At 37.8% G+C, this 22,038-nt stretch overlaps 1 protein-coding gene and 2 long non-coding RNA genes across 4 annotated transcripts; 2 read left to right on the forward strand and 1 right to left on the reverse strand.

Annotated features, from left to right (window-relative positions):
• Nucleotides 1–3,778: 3,778 nt before the first annotated feature.
• LOC133741236 (uncharacterized) lies at nt 3,779–6,452 on the forward strand. The gene is made up of 4 exons (XR_009861738.1): nt 3,779–4,042; nt 4,130–4,181; nt 4,648–4,708; nt 5,809–6,452. It is a non-coding gene; the product is annotated as an uncharacterized LOC133741236 (long non-coding RNA).
• Nucleotides 6,453–6,683: 231 nt separating this feature from the next.
• Nucleotides 6,684–8,633, reverse strand: LOC133735466 (uncharacterized). Of its 2 annotated transcripts, none has more exons than XR_009859043.1 (4): nt 8,430–8,633; nt 7,759–7,845; nt 7,488–7,587; nt 6,684–6,980 (listed from the first exon to the last, which is right to left on the reverse strand). It is a non-coding gene; the product is annotated as an uncharacterized LOC133735466 (long non-coding RNA). The 2 variants fall into 2 exon arrangements; XR_009859044.1 differs by having other exon boundaries at nt 7,672–7,845.
• Nucleotides 8,634–12,460: 3,827 nt separating this feature from the next.
• LOC133736990 (uncharacterized) lies at nt 12,461–21,799 on the forward strand. Its single transcript, XM_062164621.1, has 7 exons — nt 12,461–13,127; nt 15,171–15,249; nt 18,199–18,347; nt 18,898–19,018; nt 19,156–19,341; nt 20,321–20,392; nt 20,517–21,799. The coding sequence occupies exons 1-7, from the start codon at nt 12,709–12,711 to the stop codon at nt 21,333–21,335; spliced, it is 1,845 nt and encodes a 614-aa protein (XP_062020605.1). The 5' UTR covers nt 12,461–12,708; the 3' UTR covers nt 21,336–21,799.
• Nucleotides 21,800–22,038: the final 239 nt, after the last annotated feature.

Raw genomic sequence — 22,038 nt, forward strand, 5'->3', positions numbered from 1 at the left:
GAAGTGCCAAGCTCCAGACAACAAAGACCTTGAAACGACACTTTCAGGGGCTGGACTTCACTGCTAGAGGACCAAAACATGTGGCTGGAAAGCAGCTGATTGGGTTTACACACAATAAGGGGCATTTCAAGAAAAATGAACCTGAAAGGCATGCCGAGATCGTGAAATTTCCCACAACACAACAAAGGCAAATTATTGAGAAGCTTGAAGATGTGACGGAGGAAGTTAAGGATCTCAAGCGTGTTTTGGATGTGAAAGTTGACCGAATGGCTTTGGAGATCAAGCAGGCTATTGCTGAACTGAGCCAATTGGTCTCTAAGAAGGGCAAAAAGCGCAAGCGGGCAGAGCAAGGAGGCAATGCTGAGGGAGATGGTGGTGCTGCTACTGGTGAAAATGATAGTGATGTTCATCATGGTATTGCGGATACGCTAATCTCCATGGCACAAGGAGTGCAGCAAGCAGTGATGGATCCACGAGAAGTTGAGCATTAGGACTAATATTGATGATGTCTGGGAACAAGGAAAAGATTACATGCTTAGAGAGCGATGGATTTAGAAGCATAGACAAAACATTGCAGAGTTAACAAGCACCAATTTTTGATGTATGCAGCACTTTATTCAACCACTAGTTCCTAAAAGTGGTTTTTGATTTGCAAAACCACATGCTGGAAAAGTTTTGATTAGACTATAATTCTATGAATTGATTAGATAGTGCATAAAAAAAATATAAATGAAAATATAATTAATCATGACATTTCAAATTGAAAATGTACATGCCATATTTTTAATAAGTGTTTTTAGAAATAATTATGTCTTTTAAGAAGAAAAGTGAAAAGGCATATTGGTTCACTTGGAATACTATATAAACGCATGGTCATATCTCCTCTTATAGAAATCATTGAGTTCCTGATTTCTTCTAAGAGTTTTTATTTTTTTTAGTTTTTAATTTTTATTTTATCTAAAGAATACAAAATATATATCTAAAGCATACAAAATATATAAATGGTTCGTCATAGTCCAAAATTGCAGTGCTATAATTTAGGTGAAAAACTATGGGCGCGTAACTCGATCGAGATTCACCTTCTTGCTTCTTTTGAAAATTTGAACTACTTTTGATAAAGGAAACGTCCACGGGGGCAGCACTGTTGAAGACCAATTTACCGTGGTAATAAATAATTGATTTCTGAGCGTCGTAAAAAAATTGGTGGTCACTCTCAATTTTATATGTCATCCATCATAAAATTTGTGCCCTAGGTTCGATTTCCTATGTGCTTGCGGCATAGGCTTCATCATTCTTGGCTTGGTCATTCTGATATTGTCATCCATCATAAAAAAAAAAAAATAATAAATAAATAAAGGTCGATGTGCATACTGATCTACCTGGGTTTTTCTTTGAGAGTGAGGCTTCAAATCGTCCTTAGAAATAGGGCACAAAGTAAACATTGAAAACCCCACAAACGCTTATAAAATGTACGACTAAAATTTAGTCAAGTAAGAGCATTTTAAGAAATAACATTTTATCTCTATATATAAAGATAAGTTCACCTTTCAATATTGTTTACCTGGTCAGTTATTGATCAAGAATATTTTGCTCAACCACTCTCGGATTTAAATTCAACGGTTCAAATAATTATTTTTAAGTTAGAGTTGTTTTATTTTTCACCGTTAAATCTACATCCAACGGGTGATTGAACATAATTTTCATGGTCAGTTACTGACTAGCACTACTACAGAAAATGCTTTTAATGACATTGGAAAAACGTCTTTGAAAACTTTAGATGACACTTAAAAAAAAGTCATCTATCAAGGAGTTATTGTAAGTGTCTTTTAAAGACGTTCAAAAAACGTCCTAAAATGTTTACTAGGATACGTGAAAAGTGTCCTTAATTGTATCTCTCGAAAAACGTCATCTAATGTCTTCCAGGACGTTGGAAAAACGTTCTTGTGACTCGGACAAATGTCTTCTAATATCTATTAGGATGTTCAAAGGATGTCCTCTAATGTTTACTATGACACTAGTAAGTGTACTTAAATCCAAAAAAGATGTCATTGTAAGTATTATAGGACACCTAACAAGTGTCGACATACAAGAAAAAAAACGTGCTTAAAACTTTCATATGAAACAAAAAAAAATCTACAAATCCAATTATTTACGACTGATATATAGTACTAACTGAAATTATATATTATTGACTAAAGTACTGGTTGAATGAAACCAAATATACAAAATTGCGTGTGGAAATTCACAAACTACAAAGTTCCTATCTACATCAATTTCCTCATGGCTGCATTGCATGCAAGTCATTTTTGAACTGCAAAAATGATAAAAGAGTAGTAGTACAAGATGTTAGAAATAATGCTAAAAAGAAGGCAACATGCATAGGCACTGTCCAAAAGAGTATATCTTGAACATTTTCTAACTAGTGATAATGAATACTCGGAACAAGAATGGTAAGAGCTAACCTCACAAAATCTTCGAGCAGCATATAATGATAAATAATATAAATCATCAGTAATTCTCAAGAGACCAATTAACTTGTAACAAGAAAACTATAGCTTAGTAATAATCAACATTCTTCTCATAGCTAAATGGCAGTTCGATATTTAGGAGAAAGGCTCGAATAGAGAGAGAGAGAGGAGAGAGCGCCGTTTTCGTCTTTGCATCTGTCCGGCTGCGCCTCGGCGCTGGCATGGGCCGCTGGCCTTGCAGGTGCACGCTACGTGCGGCCGGACGGGTTGTGTCACTGGTTGGCCGGTCTGATGTCCAGAGATCGGGGTGGGAATGGGTTTTCTTTTGTCGTGCTCTTGGGAAGGTTGTGGCTGCATCTGTCTTTGGTCTGCGATCTGGATGGTGGCAGGGTTGGTTTCGATGGCAGATGGGGTTGGATCGAAGGGTGGTTGGGATGGATCGAAGGGTGGTTGGGATGGATCGATGGTGTGTGGGTTGGCCGACGGTGCTGCTTAGGTTTTCGTCTCAGATCTCGATGCACAGCAGCCGGTATGCAGTGGGGATGGTGATGGAGGCTGTCGTCCGTTGGTGGTTGGTTGGGGACGGTGACCTGATGGTGGCTCGACGCAGGTGGTGGGGCGGCAGATCTGGAGGCGGGATCGGAGGACTGGTGCAGACGCCGACTTGGGCCGGGAGCAAGAGAACCAACCGGGACCTGATCTTCTGGGCTTGGATATGGCGTGTGGGCCCGTTCTGGGCTGGAGGGTGGGATTGGGCTCAATTCTTGAGCCCAGACCATGCTGTTTTTTTATTTCGTGTTATTATTTATTTATGTTTTTTATTTCTGCTGTGCTTTTTGCGAGTAATAAGTCCCTACATTAGTTGTGTAGGGTTAGTCAGGCTTTGTGCCTGTGTGTACACTCAAAGTGCCTTGTCTACCCTAGGTAGGCGGCGAGTTCCTTGCTTTGTCAAATGGTCGCTACCTCCTAGTGGCAGGGTGAAACTTGGTGTCACTGGATGTAACATCCCGTATCTTAATTTACCGGTTTACTAATCATTAGGACGGTAAACGACATTTACTATCACTTTTACTGTCGTTTCAGTACTTTTAGGGGGCCATAAAATATGACTTTTTGTTCGGGTCAAAATTTGAGAAAATGTTCTTCATGGAAGTTGTAGAGGACGTTAAACCGAGCGCGTGCATATGTGGTATGTAAAAATCGGAGTTCGTATACGAAAGTTATGGCCAAAATACTAAAGTTACTGTTCATAGTAAGTTTCTATAAATAGCCGAGTTACTGTGTTAAGTTTCCATTTTCGGAAACTTACCGAGCCTCTCCCCGATTCTCTCTTCCTCTCCGACCTCTTCACCTTCTTCCGGCCATAACTCCTCCATCCGGCGACGGATTTTGACGTGTAAGATGTCGTTGGAAAGCTCTCTTCCTTCTCTTCATTTCTGGGTTCGTTTCGTAGCTTAATATGAACTGTGGAAGGTGCAGCAACGAGAAGAAGAGGACGGTCACTGTAGCCGTTTTGAGTCAACGCCGATATTTTCCGATTCCGGCAGTCTCCGGCCACCAAATTGGCGTCGAAGGTTCGGTTTTTGACATAGATCATTTCCCCTAACGTCTTTCATTTCAATTTGTAGTGTAGAGGTCGAATTAACAATTTCAATTTCTAGGGTTCTTGGAATTTCTGGAAAATTTTCACCGGCCAAATTGGAGCTCTTCCAGGTAAAATTGGAACTTGTTGTAGTTGAGAAAGAGGTTGGGTTTGTTGAGTAGATGGTGCTACCAAATTTTGGTGGCCATCGGAGGTGGTTGCCGCCGGCGCGTGGGGCCCACGCGCTTCCACTGTTGGTGGCGCGTGGAGGCGTGTAGGGCAGTGTTTTAATTTCAGTTTTTAGCCCATTAAATTGTAGAATTGTTGTAGAGCTTGTATGTGAAGTTTGGTGAATTTTGGAGGGATTTGGAATTATTTGTGAATTTCCGAAGTTTGAAGTTTTGTGATTGAATTGTAGGAAATCCGGCCGTCGGATTTCCTTCGTTTTCGTTGTGGGATATATAAATTGAGGAATTGGTGTTGTGGAAGAGATTTGGGTTGAATTTGAGAAGTAATGGAGATAGGGATTTTCGGGTTTCGTTTAGGTTCGTAATTATTTTATCGGATTGTCGTTTACGGAAATATAATTGTGTACAGGGCAATGCCGCGAGCTACGGTTAAATGAAGGAATTCGTTTGCGTGGTCGCCCAATAGTACTGTGAGTGGACTTTTGTTTTTAAGTAAATGATGCATGCATTTATTTTGAAATTATTGGTTTATTTAATTATCGTTTTATTTATCGAACATGATATTTTGTCTTGGATTATAATTTGACATTGATATTTCATGAGTTTCGGATATGAACTTATTATGCTCGGATTTGGATTTATGAGTTGTTTTTGAGAATATGAATTGATTTTCAGAAATTGATTATAATTATTATTTGAAATTCTGATATTGTGATTTTCAATGAATTCTTTTCCGAGGTGATTTCCGGAATTTCATATTTATTTTTCATTCACCGATTTGAGATCTCCGAAAGATTTTCGAAATGAGATTTCGATGGAATTATTTCTTGTTTGTTTATCGACTTTCGGTTTTGGCATTGGGAATGCCTCGATGATGATTTTGGAATTGGTTTTGTTTCGAATCATGATGATACTCTTGGCGTGTGGGACACGTCGTTGGAAATGCATTTGCGAGAGATGGGGAAGCCTTATGTATTTTTGGATTTACTGGATTTTCGGTTATGTTTCCCTGTGCCATACTGAGGGGTGATTTTATCATGCTAGCATTGATTTTCCGCCTTTGTGGCGCGGTGATGGGATCACCGTAGCCCTTCCGCCTTTGTGGCGCAGGTTACTGTCTCTGTGACAGTAATTCTGTAGCCCAGTATCCTATCGCTACACTTAGTGGCGTAAGGGTATATTACGGGAGTTATGGGAGTTCTTTAGCCTGGGAGGCTATCACCCAAGCCTGAGTGGCTTATTCGTATGGCTATCATCTTCCCCTACTCATTATATTATTGCTGGGCTAGCGGGGTCTAGTCCGATTCCCTTAACCAGCGGGGCTGGTCTTATTTTCTTGAGTATCAGAGTTCTTTCCTATTTGCTTGGTTGTGGCTAGCGGGGCTAGTCGGTTTTCTTGAGCTGAACTAAAGTTGTGTTTCTTTAAATTGTTGCATGCATCGGGATTTTTAAAGAAATAAAAGTGGGAAAGTATGAAATACATTTGGTTTTAATTTGTTTATTTTTGTCCACTCACGCTAACGTGTTTTTCAATACTTTTCCCCTGGGCCCTTCGGTTTCAAATGCCCAGTTTGCAGGCGAAATTAGTTGAGGTCGGGCGTACATGGAGTCGAGGCATAGCCAACAGCATTGCTTCCGCGTACTCATTCTATTTCTGTTTTCTTTGTTACCTAGTGGATTAGTATTGCTCTGATAACCTATGGGATTAATATTGTTTTTGGGTTGAGACTGATATTTGTGAAATTGGAGTTGTGATTTGGGGAGCAGATGGCTCCAGAAGATTAAGGATGGATGATTTAGAAGTGTAAATGTTTTCCTACAGGTTTTGGGTAGCCTACTTTTAGGGGAAGTTCTGCCAAATTTTTGGTAGAATCTCTTCTAAAGTGGGCCCCGCAGGGCCACTTCGGATTTCAGGGTGAACTCTGGGGCGGGTCCTGTCACTGGATGTATTTTCCAATGGCAACATGGTGGGAAAGCTATGAAAATGGATATTATGCTATGCTGTCTTCGAGTTGTAGACCGAGTTATCTTTCCGTTGTGTCACCGCTGGGAAGCAAATAGAACCGTCTGGAGCGCGTTCTTTGCTAGTTGGTACGTATTTGAATACAATTGTTTAGTAGAGACTCATGATATTATTTCAGGATGTACTCTAGGTGCCTATTGTAATCAGGGGTTTAGGTTCAATGTCCCCCCCCTTGTATTCGACGGTTTCATTAATCAAGGCTTGAGGGCAGCCGCACCAGCCCTTTATTCAAGAAAACTATAGATTAGTTACCCAACAAAAAGGGAAATACCTTATTTCATTACAATTTCCATTTTTCCCACACTTATTTAATTTCAAGCGGGTGAAACATGAGAAGTTAGTGATAATGAATGATCGTATTATCAAGCTACGCACATGACAACTTAGAAATAAGCACACAACATACATATACAAATAGCATATTTAAAGAATAACCAACAATGTAATACTTGGTTGATCATTACATAATGTAAAGAAAAAACTAGTAGTACTTTTTTGGACAGATAATATGACCTCGATCATGGCACTTCATTTAATAGAACTAAGAGAGTGTAAGAAGAATATATATGTGCAAATGCAATCGCACATATATACTTTCTCAACAAACATATAGACACACAAGATTGACATACATGATTTCTTAGTAAGTCAATGCTTAGCAGCAAAGTGTTTTTTTGTTACAATGACAAAACAATTTCAGAAGCTTGTTTGCAGTGGACCTACAGATAAATAAAGGGAGCATATGTCAGCAAACTTAGTTCTAAATTCCAAAGCATATGTTTAAGCATTTAAAGAAAAAACAAGAATAGCTAGTTAAGTAATTAGAATGATGCATTACAGAAACAAAACATAGCCCACCTATCCACCATGTCACCAAAGTTATTAATAAAATGCATTGCATATCCAAATTTTCTGTGAGAATTTCTTATTTACAGATGCTTTTTGAAACCATGCAGTTATTAATACCCATCCATCCATAATTGCAACTGCAAGATATTAAAATCTTGTTATATTATTTACCTTTGACTAAACAAAATCGACAAATTAGAGAACTCTAACACAATGTACCCCAATCCACATGTCTCTGAACATGAAGACCACTTAATGGTGCAGAGGAACAAGCATATATTGTCATGGATATGTGCAAAACAGCAAGTTTGATAGAAGAAAAAAAATGAGAAAAATGGGGCCTATAAAAGAGTACATTAAATATAAGTGCCAAGTACCTTGACATTGTAGAGGCTATATATTCTAGAATAAGCTCAATAGATGGGGAGACACAATGGACTTGTCTGTTTTTGATGTGCTTCTTCAAAGCATATATTTCTGTAACTCAAAGTTTTAAAGTCAATAATTGAATTTGTTCATCTGAACAAATGAACAAATTGAAAATCAACAAATCAAACATACATATATGGATCCACATGAAACACTACTGATGATAAATTCCATGTACATATATATGAACTTCATCATAAACAAGTAGGGATCAAGGACCTGCAATATCACTAAACTCCATATATATATATCCAACTTTGTGGTAGAAGTATGATCATTTGGCATATACATAAGCTTGTTCTCCAACTGCGCAGGCCAACAAATTTTCAATTAGAGTAAAATTTCAGAAGCTTAACAGTCACATATATAATAAATAAGAAAAATAATTAAGAAATGGAAGGAACATAGTTCGAGTGAATTGTTATTTGGGAATTTGTAAGAGGAAATAAAATCACAAGCTTCTGGCTCCTGAACAAGACACTCTGCTTTCCTTTTAATTCCCAATAATGATCTCCTTACTTAAATCAGTTATCTAAATTCCTAGAACACAAGTAAAAGCACAACTACTAGAAAACCCATAAAAGATGAACATCAAAAGTTGAAAGAACATGTGAATTTCCTATCAACCAAACCAAAATCTTGAATAATGTCAACAAATCACCCCATTTTGCAATATGAATCATAATACATCATGGTCAAATGTAATTTCTATCCAAGGGAAAATGACCTATGTTTCATAAAACCCTAGAAATTTAGAGAAATTCTTATATTCATACACCAACCCATATTTTATGAAAAAATTTCTGTGTTTTCTTTTTCTTTTCTAGAAGAGTATGATTGATTGATAAATCTAACAGTTAAAAAGGACAACTGAGATATATGGCATTCACCTAAAGAGCCCCACATGATAGGTAGAGAAGGATAATAGATCTACCATGGTGCTTCGGCGATGGGAGAGACAACGTCAATATATAGTTTGTATTGTCAAATGGCTTTCAGATTTCTCTCTCATCCAGTCGGAGAGGATGGTAAATCGAGGAAACTTGAAAATCATCCGAGAACATGGAGAAGGTCGAGAAGATAAAGACTGCTAGATCTAGATCCATAATTTTTGTATTATAGGGAAGCAAAAGTCAAAGCTTTAAGCAATTTTTTTTATTTAACTCCAACAGATTCTCTATTTTACACCAATCTCTAAAATCTCCAAATTCTTCCTTAAAATTTTAGAGATTGCTGTCAATTTAGGGAATTTTGTTTTCTCTCTCCCCACTTTTCCTAACATGGAGATAGTTATAGAGAATCTGTTGAAGTAAAAGAGGCTCGTTTTTCCCTAAAATAGAGAAAAACTCAAATATAGGGAAGCTGTTGGAGTTGCTCTAATAAAAAAAACCGGGTGGTTGCTCTAATAAAAAAAAACGGGTGTCCACGTATCTGTTTTTTGTAGTAGTGCAGGTAAACACCATTGTGTCCCTTTATAGTTCAATGTCCAATCTCTAGACACAACAACACAGAATTTGAACGGTTTTAGTATGAGTAAGACATTAGATTTTCATTTCATAACATTTTACAGAAGTATGATGAGATTAATTTGGAATGTGATTAACATATCACACATGAATTTAAATTCCAAATTTTAGTTAAATGATTAAAAAATTTGTATTATTCTAAATTTATTCTTATTAGAATGAGCGTCAAAAGTTTTTAACGAGTGATATTGCAACCTGAAGTTCTTTTATTTCAAGCATTGCATTCTCTTTTAATGATCATCTTGTAGGATTAAAAAATGCATCAGACATCAGATGACACAATCAATTCATGTCAATAAACAGTTACACATAGGAAATGTACCAACTGAGATAAAATACAGCTTGTTTTTTTTTTTTTGATCGAAAATGAATTCATTCATTTATCAAAGAAATACTACATCAATGAGTATATAGTGGCCTCATTAAACCCACCACAACGATTGAGAAGAGTACCACACTCCATTTTAACTTCCTTACAAGGACTCATCAACTAGAATTGGAATAAGCCAATTTGGCGCCATCCTCCACCAATAAGTAGGGAAAGGTAGAGATAACACGACTTTTGCCACACAATGAGCAGCATTATTAGTTTATTACACTCCTTTGGGATGTACCCCCAACTACAAAACTGAAAAGAACTTAAAAGTACCTTGGCTTCATCAACTAGTGCACCATCTGAACTGAGGTCTTCCTGATCTGAGTTTAAAGCCTTGAAAATGTTCTGAGCATCACACCTTCTATTTCCAATCTAGTAAACCCCGCTTGTAGACAGAAATGCAATCCATTTACCAGAGCTAGGAATTCACATGTTTGTAGACTCACAAAACCCACCATTGGGACAGCCAGAACCCCAATACAAGTACCATTCTCATCCCTGCAAACTGCTCCCGTACCAAAAACCCCTTTGTTTACCTCCAGCGCCCCGTCGATGTTAAGTTTGATGACTCCCCCACTTGGTTTCACCCACCTACTTTGTCGCAGCCCAAACAACCCCATGTCATGCATCCCATCTTCACCCAACACGTCACCCCTACCCATCTCACCATTACAATCCATATTGCCATAATTACCATAGAAATCCCACCAAGCAGCAGCTTTCACAATTACCTCCTCACTACCCAACACTTGCTGGCCATGAGATCTCTTATTGCGCTCATGCCAAATTTGCCATGCCACCACCCCAAACCACTCAAGGTCATTCTCCCTAGTCACTGTAGCTACATGCAAAAAAAAGATCAAAGAAGTTGCTTTCTTTCCACACTTTAATAACATCAACCAAGAAGGTGTGCCTCCATGCCTTACGTGCAAATGAACACTCCCATAATGCGTGAAGTACAGTCTCCTCGCTACAACCACAACCTTCACACCACCCATCTCTACACACTCTCCGCTTCTTCAAATTAGCTGCACAAGGGAGGAAATTATTACAAGCCCTCCATAAAAAGACCTTAATCTTATTAGGGAGCTTTAAACCCCACAGCAACTTCCACCCTTTAGTAGTGCATGCGACCAGAATCACTTCCTGACATGTCCAATCCCTCTCTCTTTAACCTGTCTTGAGCAGCAACCCAATACCCGACTTCACTTACTAAATACAGCTTGTTAGTAGCGAAGTTGTGAACGACACTAATAAAGATGAGAAAAGAGCATCTTCAACAGCTTCCCTAATATTCATTTTTTCTCTAGTTTAGGAAAAAAATTAACATCTTTTTGCTCCAACAACTTTCCTAAATCTATCAAAGAGAGAGAAAATAAAAATCAATAAAATTATAGTAATCCCTATTTTGCCTAATTTATAGTTAAGATTATACTCGAAATCTAATTCATTAGAGCATCTCCAACAGCTTCTTTATGCCTTGTATTTTCTCTAATTGAAAAAAAAATGCATTTTTTTTGCTCCAACAATTTTCCTATACCTATCTCTATTTTAGAGAAAGTGAGGAGAAAGAAACCAAAAATCCATATATTTACAGAAAACTCTAATGTTATAGGGAATCGTCTTTTAGGAAGTTTTCAAACCTTTCTATCTTCTGTCTCCAAATAATATATATTCCCATCATTAATTATTTGATTACATTTTCCAAACCTAAAAACTATTCCATATTAACTTGTGAAGAATAATTTATAAAGAATGTGATAGAGAAACTGTTAGAATTATAGAAGAAAAATTATAGAGATTTTAACTTTTTAATCCGTATAATCGAGAATGTGTCGGGTTACTTAGTTACTTGAATTATACCGCTATCCAAGATGTCTTTACTTAGGGCTTCTAGGTTTCTAGGGTCTCTAGGCAGCAACTCAATTCTGACGGGCCTAATATGGGTGGGTTACTATATATATGTGTGTGTGTGTGTGTGTGTGATAAGTTCACAATTATTTTAAAAACATCATACCACTGAGAGGGGGGATGTTAGAAACATCATACCACTGGAAATGGGGATGTAAAGACATAACCTCATGAAAGAAAAGAAACATAATAGTATTCTTGATACACTTTTTAAGCCAAGACATCTCTCTTTAAGCCAAATGAAAATGTGTAGTTTTCGGAGAATATAATGAGTTAGTGTATATTATTTCAGCTTAAACAAAATCTTTGGGTGATGTAATTGAGCCAAAAGAAATTTAATCTCCTCTACTATGGTACTCGGGCTCACCCATGTTAATAAGTTTCATCTCTTCCAAGCAATCAAACTCCCTAATAAAAAGCAAAAATAATCATCTAAAGCAATGAGATAAGTAATGAATGTTTGGAAATCTTAGGACAGTCATGGTACGACTAGATGAACTAAAAATAATCTAATTTGGAGATCTTCTCATAATTTAAGCACAAGTTTTAAGAGAATATCTAAAATTACACTTAAAGAAAGTTAAGAAAAAAAAACGGTGCGACTTTTTAAAAATTATAAATAACGTTGCATTTTAAGCATGCGAAGAATTCAAAATGTCATTTCCTTAAGTCCTTGAGTTAGCGGCCCTTGCATCTCCCGCGTCTAGGTGGGGACGTGGTGAGGGAGGGCAGGAAATTAAGTTAGAATTGGGAATTCGGTCTCCTCTAATAAATAAATAAAATGTCATTTCCTCACCATCTTACAAATGCTGCATAAAATTCTCGAGAATGCTATGAAATAATCAATAATTCAAAACATAGCAAATGCCCCATACCCATAAACACTTTATCCCCTTATCTCAAATTTCATAAAAATGATTCCACAACTCCTATTCGTAGAAAAAGACTCGTCTGACCGGAACAATCTTTGCTCTCATGAAAGGCAAGGTATCTCACCGACCACCTTACAGGCTTACACCATCCAACAATTCCGGATTTACCACACTACCCTCGTCATTTCTCCAAATTCACACTACATCCTCCTTGGTAAAACCACAGACGTAAGAGCATGATGGTCATTTCATCTGGGAATAATCCTTAAAGGGCAAGGCACGCTGGGAATTTATGGGCTCTCATAATTACGATTTCCGTTATTTTCCGGTTTTAACTTTTTAACCTCCCCAATCGAGCTCCAGGGTTTTAAATTCCCTTTTCTTCTTCTTCTTCTTCTTCTTCTTCTTCTTCTTGGAAATTGAGGGTTTCAGAATCTCGAATTTGGGGGAAATTGAGGGCTGAATTGAAACTGTTTCGATCTGAATGGCGGATCAGGAGGAGGACCTGCAAATGGCACTGAGGATGAGTATGCAGAATTCGCCGCCGGAGCCCAAGCGGAACAAGCCCAGGGACGCCGATTCGCCGGCGGAGGAGTCGTCGGAAGTCAAGACCCGGCGACTTCAGCGAGAGCTCATGGCTACTGCAGCCGAGAGGAGAATGCTCGACGCCAGGGCCAACGCTCCTCCTACTCCTCCTCCGGCTGCCTCACCGGTCTCCGTTTCCAGGTCTGCGGCGGGCTCGGGTTCGGGTTCGGGTTCGGGTTCCGCGCCCAATGTGGTTATGAAGGAGAGGGAATTGGGCGCGGAGTTGAGCGTGGCGGATGCCAAGCAGTTGTTTTCGATGGTGTTTGGGGCTGAGGTTTCCAAGGGCATTCTTGCGCAGTGGAGTAATCAGGGTATAAGGTGAGTGTTTTATCACTCAATTTTGTAATTTTCGGGGTTCAAGTTCGAAAAAGGTTTGTGTTTTTTTGGTAGTAAATTGAGTGTTTATATGCTGCTGCTAGCCAAGTTTTTATTTGGTCAGTGTTAGAAAAATAAATGCCACTGCAATTTGTTCATATCTTGTTCATAAATTCAAGACTTGGGTCAGTTTATATGCGGCTTGATTGAGTTCCTTTACAAATGCTAGTGCTATATTACTTGTTATTGAATTCGGTATTTAGCCTTCATTTCTTTGTTTGGATTGGATCAATCCTATAATGTGGAATCATTCCAAGAATAGCCCAATTCAAATTAGCTTCTCTATAACACCCTCAGGATAAAACTGTTAAGGGTTAGGCATGTGGTGTACTGCCCTACCATGAATAGCTACAATTTGGTACCTTGGGAATCGGCCTGCTAAATCATAGAAGAGGATTTAAATGTGGACTTGATAGGCACCAAAACCCTTGGTTGAGAGATAAGGAAGAGATGATAAAAAAAAAAGAGCTAAACACTGAAAATGCAAATTCATTCATAATTCTCAAGGTGAACAGATACAGAGTATAGAGATGTTTTGCCAGTGCACAAGGACACTTGTAAATTACATGCGGTGCCAAGCCTAACGTTCGCTCATAGTTATCTGCCAATTAAGAACCTGTTGTCCAAAACCCACCTCCTAATGCCAAAAATGACATTGTGCATACTAACACCTCCTAAGAAACATTAAATCTAACTTTTAATGAAAATCATCCAGAAATGGAATTTGGTTCCTATAAGGACTCAAATGGACTGCAATATAACTCTGTAAAGTAAGACTTACACAAAAAATCCCCCGTAGATTGTACTCTCCAGCTCCTGTATTTGACCTAGAAGAGGATAATGAAATAGTCTCCAAAGACAGAAAAATAGTTATCTCCCTAGTTTGAGATATATTTCAGTTTTATGATTTTATCTTGATTGCTTTTTTCAAACATTCTATTGAGGGTAGTTGATACTTTCGTTAGTTGTTCTTGTTGGAGTCCATGGGAAATTAAGAAGCACACATAATTGGAAATATACAGGTTGAGACAGAGTTCAATCGTATCTGTGATGTTTATTACCTATTAGTAAGAACTTGGTCTTCTCACAGGGCTTTTACCTTCCCACTAGACACCCACCAAATGATCCATAGATTGGGAAAACAATGGGAAGCTCACATGGTAGGATTAGAGCTTCAAAAGATGATAAATGTGACATATGGATCATTTGAAGTCACGTACAAGGTTCAAAATATGTCACTGGCTGGATGCATATTAAAATGGAGTAAGAAAAGCTAGCCACTTTCTCCAGGGTAACTTTATGATTGCCACCAAGGACTTATGTTTGGCCGTTGCATTTGCAGTGCAATGTATTAGAGGACTGTATCAAAATATGTACTATTGGACTCACTTGAGACTGAGGATACTGATGCACCTTCATGACTCGCTCTATTCTCGACGTAGCAAACCCAATCATGTGTTGTAATCACCTACCGGTTCTTCTTTTCTATTTTTTTGAACTGGCCAGATGAGGAAACAAAACATAATTACCTTTTTTTTCCTTTCGTATCTACATGCTTAATTTGTTACATATGATCTGCTATTGGCTTATGATATGGATTTTTTGTTCTGAAAAGGATTTAATTTAAAGTTATATTTAATTGCTCGCAGGCTCTGTAGCTTACTAGTAGATTTACATTAGAGACTCACTTAAATCTTTCTGTTTCTCATTTTTTTATAGCAGCGGATTTTGTTTTGTTATGGAATCTGCTGCTGTAAATCACTAGTTAAGCAAATATTGAAATTATTTTTTAAATTGCTCTGCTTTATTACAAGTATTGCTTCTATCTTTGACAAGTTTCTTGAAACCACTTCTTACTTTAGATTTCATTATAGCCTTCAGATCGTTTATTTTTCACTGCTCTTTTAATAGTTGAAAAGGAATTTTATAGTTGTTTCATGTACTTTCCCTTTTGTGGCTGATGTAATATATATACTTTTTCTATAGGTTTAGCCCTGATCCAGAAACATCGATGGGTCTAGTGCAGCATGAAGGTGGGCCCTGTGGCGTTTTAGCAGCCATTCAAGTAATTTCCTAATTTCTCAACGTTACGTGTTCTGAGTTTCTGTAACTTGGTGCTTCACCCAAAAGTTTTGTTCAGAGTTCTATAATTTGGAGTGCCTAATGCTGTCAATGTATATGTTGCATTGCATATGGCAACATCAAGCTCAAATTTAAGAGGCTAACTTTCTGGTCGAATTCTTACTAGGCTTTATTATATATGCCACGTTATATTTGATTACTGATTTGAGAATTAAATTCTGGTCAGACAAATTAAAGTTTGTTGCTCTGTACTCATCCTAGTACTACTGTGCATTTATTAGCAACAAATTGAAGTTAATGTTCTTCTATTACATTGGTTTGTTTTATTCCAAGGACTATGGATGTATATTGTTTATTATCACCTTCGCGGTGACTCTGTTCACTCATATCAGTGTAGTGTTACCAAAAAAAAATTTTCATTTTATACTGTTAGTCAATAAAAACAGACAATTTTTTTTTTCTTTGCCTGGTAGGTACTATTCATAGGGGAAAGATAACAGAAGCATGGGTTAAAGTGAGGGAATATGGGAGTAAAATTTCTGATGCAGCCCAGTGAATCAGGTCGTAGCATTAGATAAGAGAACTTATTTGTTAACAAATAGTTATATCGTAGTCCACCTCCTAGAGAAAGTTGCAAGTGGCACATTAGCATTTAATTTTTATTGATAGACTTCATAGATTTTATTTTGTTGGAAACTTTTGGATGATTAGGAGGTTTTTCTGTTTGTGTGTAAGGTCAACTAGCAAGATGATGCATATTGACCAACACTCCTTTAGGGTGCTTAAAGTGTTTGGTCTCAACCCAGACCCCAATACCCAGACCCCAATAAGTTTGTCTTTGGCATGTCAATGGCCTTGGACTATAAAAGTTAAATGTATTTCTTTAGGAAACATTCGATTTAGCTTATTCTTGATTGGGGTTTCCTTAGTTTTCAATAGGCTGCTTCCATTCTAGTTGTCTTTACATAATTTTCTTTTTTCTTATTATTGAAATCTGTTTATTATCAAGTTATTTTGTAAGCCTGATGAGAAGAGTTTCAATCAAAGTGATTGCTGTTTCGAATATCTTTCAATGTGACCACAAGGATAGATAGATTTATGGAAGACTCACGGGAAGGGTTTACCTGTTCTGAGAAAAGAATTTTAATTAGTGTAATTGCTGTTTTAAATCTCTTGCAATGTGACTACAAGGATTGATGGGAGACGTCATAGGAATGGGTGAAGAAGGAAAGAAGGATAAATTAATCATATGTAAGTTGTGTCTGGAGAGAAAGAGATGTGGATTGAGGGATTTGGTGAAAAAAAAATGAGTCATTGTTTGGGAAGTGGCTGTGGAGATTTCAGGAGGAAAGAGATTCTTTATGGTTTGCTGGCATTTGAAGTAGATACAGGCTGCAAGTGAATGGCTGGGATTCTGATATCGTGATTCAGGACTGTGAGTACATGGAAAGACGTTGCAAAACATCGATTCATTTTTTTTGCTTGCTGAAATCATGGGGAAAGTGTGAGGTTGTGGGCAGATGGATGGGTTTGTATATCAGCTTAATTTCATGTTTACATAGTTTATCACATTTCCATCCCTTTTCCATTGCTAGGGTGCATACTAATTCATCTATTCTTCCATTGATTTGGGACTCTGGGTTTAGAATGAACTTGAGAGATCTGGAAGTTGGGAAGATTAATCTTTATTATCTCTGTTAAAGGGTGTCGTGCTGTTTTGATCCAGACGAGACAAGAGAAAGTGGATGTTGGAGTCATCAGGGGAGTTCTTTTGTAAATCATTCTTGAAGACTTGATGGACAACCCTTTCCTTACTCAAGCCAATCCCTCAGAAGATATGCAAAGCTAAAGTTCCTCATAAGGCAAGGTGTTAGTTGGATTATTGCTCATGGAGACAAGGTTCAGACTTCAAACGAGAAGGCCTGTTTTTTCCTCAATGATCTCATGTGTAAAATGGATCTATGCGTATGAACCATTTGTTCTTACAATGTCTGGTTGCATCAGCTTTGTTGAAAAGGCTTTTTCTTGAGTCTGATATGAGTTGGGACAATCTAGTGGATTGCTTGTGTGAGATAGATACATTATTTTGGAGAAAAGAAGAAAGTGACTGCTGCTGGGCCATAATAGCTGTATTGTGGGTTATTTTGATGGAGAGAACTAAGAGAAGTTGTGAGAGTGTGAAATAGGGGAACTGGTCTGTTTGCGGGTCAAGGGTTTGATTTAGGGCATATGGGCATTGGTTGTTTCAAAATCCAGAAACAGAGTGTTCCATTCTATTCTTAAGAATGGAATGCTGCAGTCATATGGTGCCTTTTTATTATTATTTTATTTTATTATTATTATTTTTTGTGTGAAGTTTACTGCTTTATTGTTTGCTGCTATTATGAGATGTGGACTGGAGCATATAGCTCCCAAATTCCGTGGGCACTAGTTATGTTTAACAAATATATGTTCCTCAATAATATAAATAGTTCAAAAGTGTATCATTCAATCCTGCAAAGTGTATCACTTTGTCTTGGTTGGTGCAGTTTGAGAAGTAGTCCAAACTCGAAGGACTACTTCAGCAAAATTGGCAAATGATGCTTATTCATGTTTTTCCAATATCCAAAGACACTAACTTAGCAATATTAGACGGTAATGATCTTTTCTGTTTTATCACAAAGTTGGCAGAATCTTATGTGGCTTTTTAGTGTTTTAATTTTCTATATAGTTTTCATGCTGTTCACATCTGCAAAGTGTTTTTACCTTTCTCAAGAAATATGTTGCATATGAATGCTGAGGTTTATTTTTATCTGTAATGCATTTCATGTATTAACAGTTTCTGTCATTCTGTATATTTCTGGGTGCTAATTTAAAGCATGATATTGACATGTGCAACCATATCATGATTGTGCATTTTCCATTCATCACAGTTGTTTGTGTGGTTGCGCAGGCACTTGTTCTCAAATACCTCCTTTTCTACCCAGACGGACTAGGTAAAGGTGCACCAAACATGCATCACAATTTGGGTTCAAGGACACTTTCTAGTCATTGTGTTGCATCGACTAACTTTTCCTCACTTTCTGAAGATGCAAAAGCAAGGTGATTAATCTTTGCATAATGGAACTTCATGTTCCTGTACATCAATTTGGATCGTACTAATTTTTGAAGGACATCAGTTAGTTTTTCAAACCCTGTTTTGGTAAATGCAGTAGGGAGGGATTTCTCTGTCAAATAAAATTTTAACCATTGCATCGTTCATCATCCAATTGTTGAAAATGTGTGGCCCATGAACCTGACCCTCCTTGCATGTTGTTTCCAACAATCAGATTGAATGTTGATTGCCACAGAGTTATCAATCTTTCGCAAAATGTCATTTGACAGTGACCAAAGGGTGTCTTGGAGTAGTTAGAGAACTTACCATGAATCCATGACATATATTGAACTCTTTTTGTCCTAAACCAGAGTAGCATGATAGTGAAATCTGCTAGGTTCGTGTAAGAAAAAAAATTCAGCTAGGTAATTGTTAAATCTCTGATGATACTCTGGTAGCATGGTAGTCTGTAACCAATATTGATTCACGTTGGTAATTTGATAATTGTTTTTAATGATTGATGAAGGTCTTCTAACTTGATACTAAACTTTTTGACAGAGCATTGCTTAGAAGTATGGGTGAGATATTGTTCTCATGTGGAAGTAATAAAAGGGCGGTGGTTGCAACTTTGAGTGTTATTGGAGATGACGTTGAGAGGTTTGAAGGCAGCAAGGATGAAGTAAGTGGCGAGTTAATGACGGACCTGGTTCTATATTATGTACTTGTAAAGCATCCATATTATATATATTTGGACTTTAAAGTATTTCCCAAGAGATGCTTGCAAATATTACTGACAATATAAATTTCATTCCGCAGGTAATAGCAAAATCACTTGAGGGCCTTTCTATTGAATCAGCTGCTGACTTGCATAAAGTGCTAAGAGTTAACACATACACGACGCAAGAAAGTGCATTACGGGGGCTAGAAGCAGTGATTCCTGTTTTCCGAAGTCGTATGGGGGCATTGCTGTTCCTTATTTCTGCTTTGCTTTCACGAGGACTGGTATGCATGTTAGCTTGAAAGCTCTATAGTAGTTGTATACCTTCTTCACTAAAACACTCATGTTTTACTTTTTTGATTTCTAAATTTGTAATTTGCAACTGCAGTTTATTATTGTACGGCTATTTAGTTTATCTGACCTGTGGATTAATTTACTGGATCATGAGCCATAATTATGTTTTCTGATTACCGTAGCTTATGATGAAGCCGCCCTTATTAATTTTTGCTACTTTTTTTGGGGTCAAACATAGTCTTACAAAAGGAAAGATAAGAATGGAGTCAATGGACCACAAAACTACAGAGTGTAGTCAAACTACCATCAGGACCGTTAGGATTCCATATTTCTATATTTGAGTCAGTAGTTGGTGCATATCTTAGAGAAAAGTCAGTCTCAGAATGTACGGCTACTGCTCGGTGATAGAAGTCATAGGACCATTCTACAATGTCTGTGAGCCCTAGGTTACTTGTATCTTTGAAAATTGAATTTTTTCCCAAAGATTGTCACACAAATGGATGTTTCGTATGCAGCGTCTCTTGGGACATAGTTCTCAATCTCTAATTAGTGTATCTTATACATTCAAAGATACTATAACTCAAGTAGTAAGAACTGTAATCCCTCTGAGGTCTGCAAGTGTCCTGAATTTTTGTCGTGCATATCAATAGGAAGGTTTGAAGTAGGTTGAAATCATTGACATGCTTCTGAAAGCCTTCCTAATTATTTCCAATTTTTTCCTTCTAAGCTGTCAGCCTTTCTGAAAGTTTCAGTAGTTGTTACATGAGAATGATAGGTTGGTTTGCTTACAGTCATTTGTACATATGGGTTTTGATTGTTTATTATTATTTTTTTTTCCAATTTGTCTAGGTCCATAAATCTAGTGAGATGAGTTGCCCCATTCTCCCCGCTCCAGATGCATTTTTTTTCCTTGAATTTCTCCTCCTTTGATGCTCCTATTATTAATGTGTTAAAGTTTCTCTTTTATAGGACTTAATCCAGGCTGATAGGGATGATCCCAGCCTACCTCTTGTCACTGCTCCATTTGGGCATGCCTCACAGGTATAATTACATATGCATAAGTTTCCACTTTTGACCCAGTGATTCGGTACTTGATCCATTTGCAGCTCATCCTAATGTACTTTGCAATTTGATTTTAACGTGTACCTTGTATGTGATGGAGCAGGAAATTGTGAACTTACTGCTCTGCGGGCAGGCTGTCCCAAATGTTTTCGACGGAAAGATGGATTTAGGTGGTGGTATGTCTTTAAAGGGCATATCCAGAACCGTGGAAGTTGGATTCCTCACACTGTTGGAGTCCCTTAATTTCTGCAAAGTTGGCCAGTATTTGAAATGCCCCAAATGGCCAATTTGGGTAGTTGGAAGTGAGTCTCATTATACAGTTCTCTTTGCTCCTGATACGAATGTCCAGGATGAGAATGAACTGGAAGGAAGGGAATCACAGATTCGGAAAGCTTTTGATGCACAAGATCAGAGTGGGGGTGGTGGTTTCATTAGTGTTGAAGGCTTTCATCAAGTCCTTAGGGAAACTAATGTAAAAGTTCCAAGTGAGAAGGTTGATCTTCTTTGCAGCACAGGATTTATTGTATGGAGTGAGTTCTGGCAGGTCATTTTGGATCTGGACAAGAGCATGGGAGGCCTCAAGGATTCAACTGGATTAATGGGCAAGAAGGTCTTTGATCTTTACCATTTTAATGGAATTGCAAAATCAGATCTGAATGGAAGCCAGGTAAGCTCTGGAGGCGAGACTCCAGTGCAAAGACCTAGGCTCACAAAATTGAGGGTGTCAGTTCCTCCAAGATGGACTCCTGAAGAATATATGACAGATGTAGCAGTGTCCTCTAGTGGGAATGAATCCAAAGGTCAAGTCACAGAAGTTTCTAAGCCAGAGCCTCCTCAGCATGCACCTTTGGTGGACTGCATAAGAACACGCTGGCCCCGTGCTGTTTGCAATTGGGTTGGGGATGCGCCTAGTATTGTCTGAATTCTTTGTTATCTGCGGATCCTTTGTTGTACTTTATTGTTGGAAGCACAGAGAGCTCATTATGTAAGAAGCACAGACTGAAGTGCTAAAAGGATGAGTTTGTTTGGGTTAAAGTGCTGCTGTTAAAGCTGTGGAGAGGATTCATTGGTCTCGAGAACATGCAGTGCCAAAGGTGTTCTCTAACGTGCGAGGTGCAGCTTCAACAACCAATTCGATTTTGATTTGTCAACATACTGAAGAAGGGAATATATTCTTGTGAAATTTATTCTGTCCAAACTGTAAAATCCATTCATAATTTTATCCTTGTTATTGAGCAGAGGAGTTTTCAGTTCTTGGGAAGGTCTTGAATAAACATACATCAAGCTGTCTCATGGCCGGAATTGTTGTAATGGTTTTATGTTACATATGTATTACAAACTCTTCTCTAAACTCCAGACCCAAAAAAAAAAAAATATTTCTCTAAAGTCGATTTCATTACAGAGCTACATGCCATTTCTTTCTTTCTTCTTATTCCTTTTTTTTTTTACCAGAAAATGAAGTTATTAGGTTACTCCTACAAGATGGTGTCCATTGTCGATCCTCCCTATCATCATGTCAATAAGTAATGGATATGATGTGATCCAGGGGTATTCGAGGTCTCTGGTTTAATGGAGTGAAGCATATATCAGATGTCTTGATAGGTTGCACTCAGTAGTACAATTCT

Source organism: Rosa rugosa, chromosome 3 (assembly GCF_958449725.1).
Source record: "Rosa rugosa chromosome 3, drRosRugo1.1, whole genome shotgun sequence".
NCBI classification, from domain to species: Eukaryota; Viridiplantae; Streptophyta; class Magnoliopsida; order Rosales; family Rosaceae; genus Rosa; species Rosa rugosa.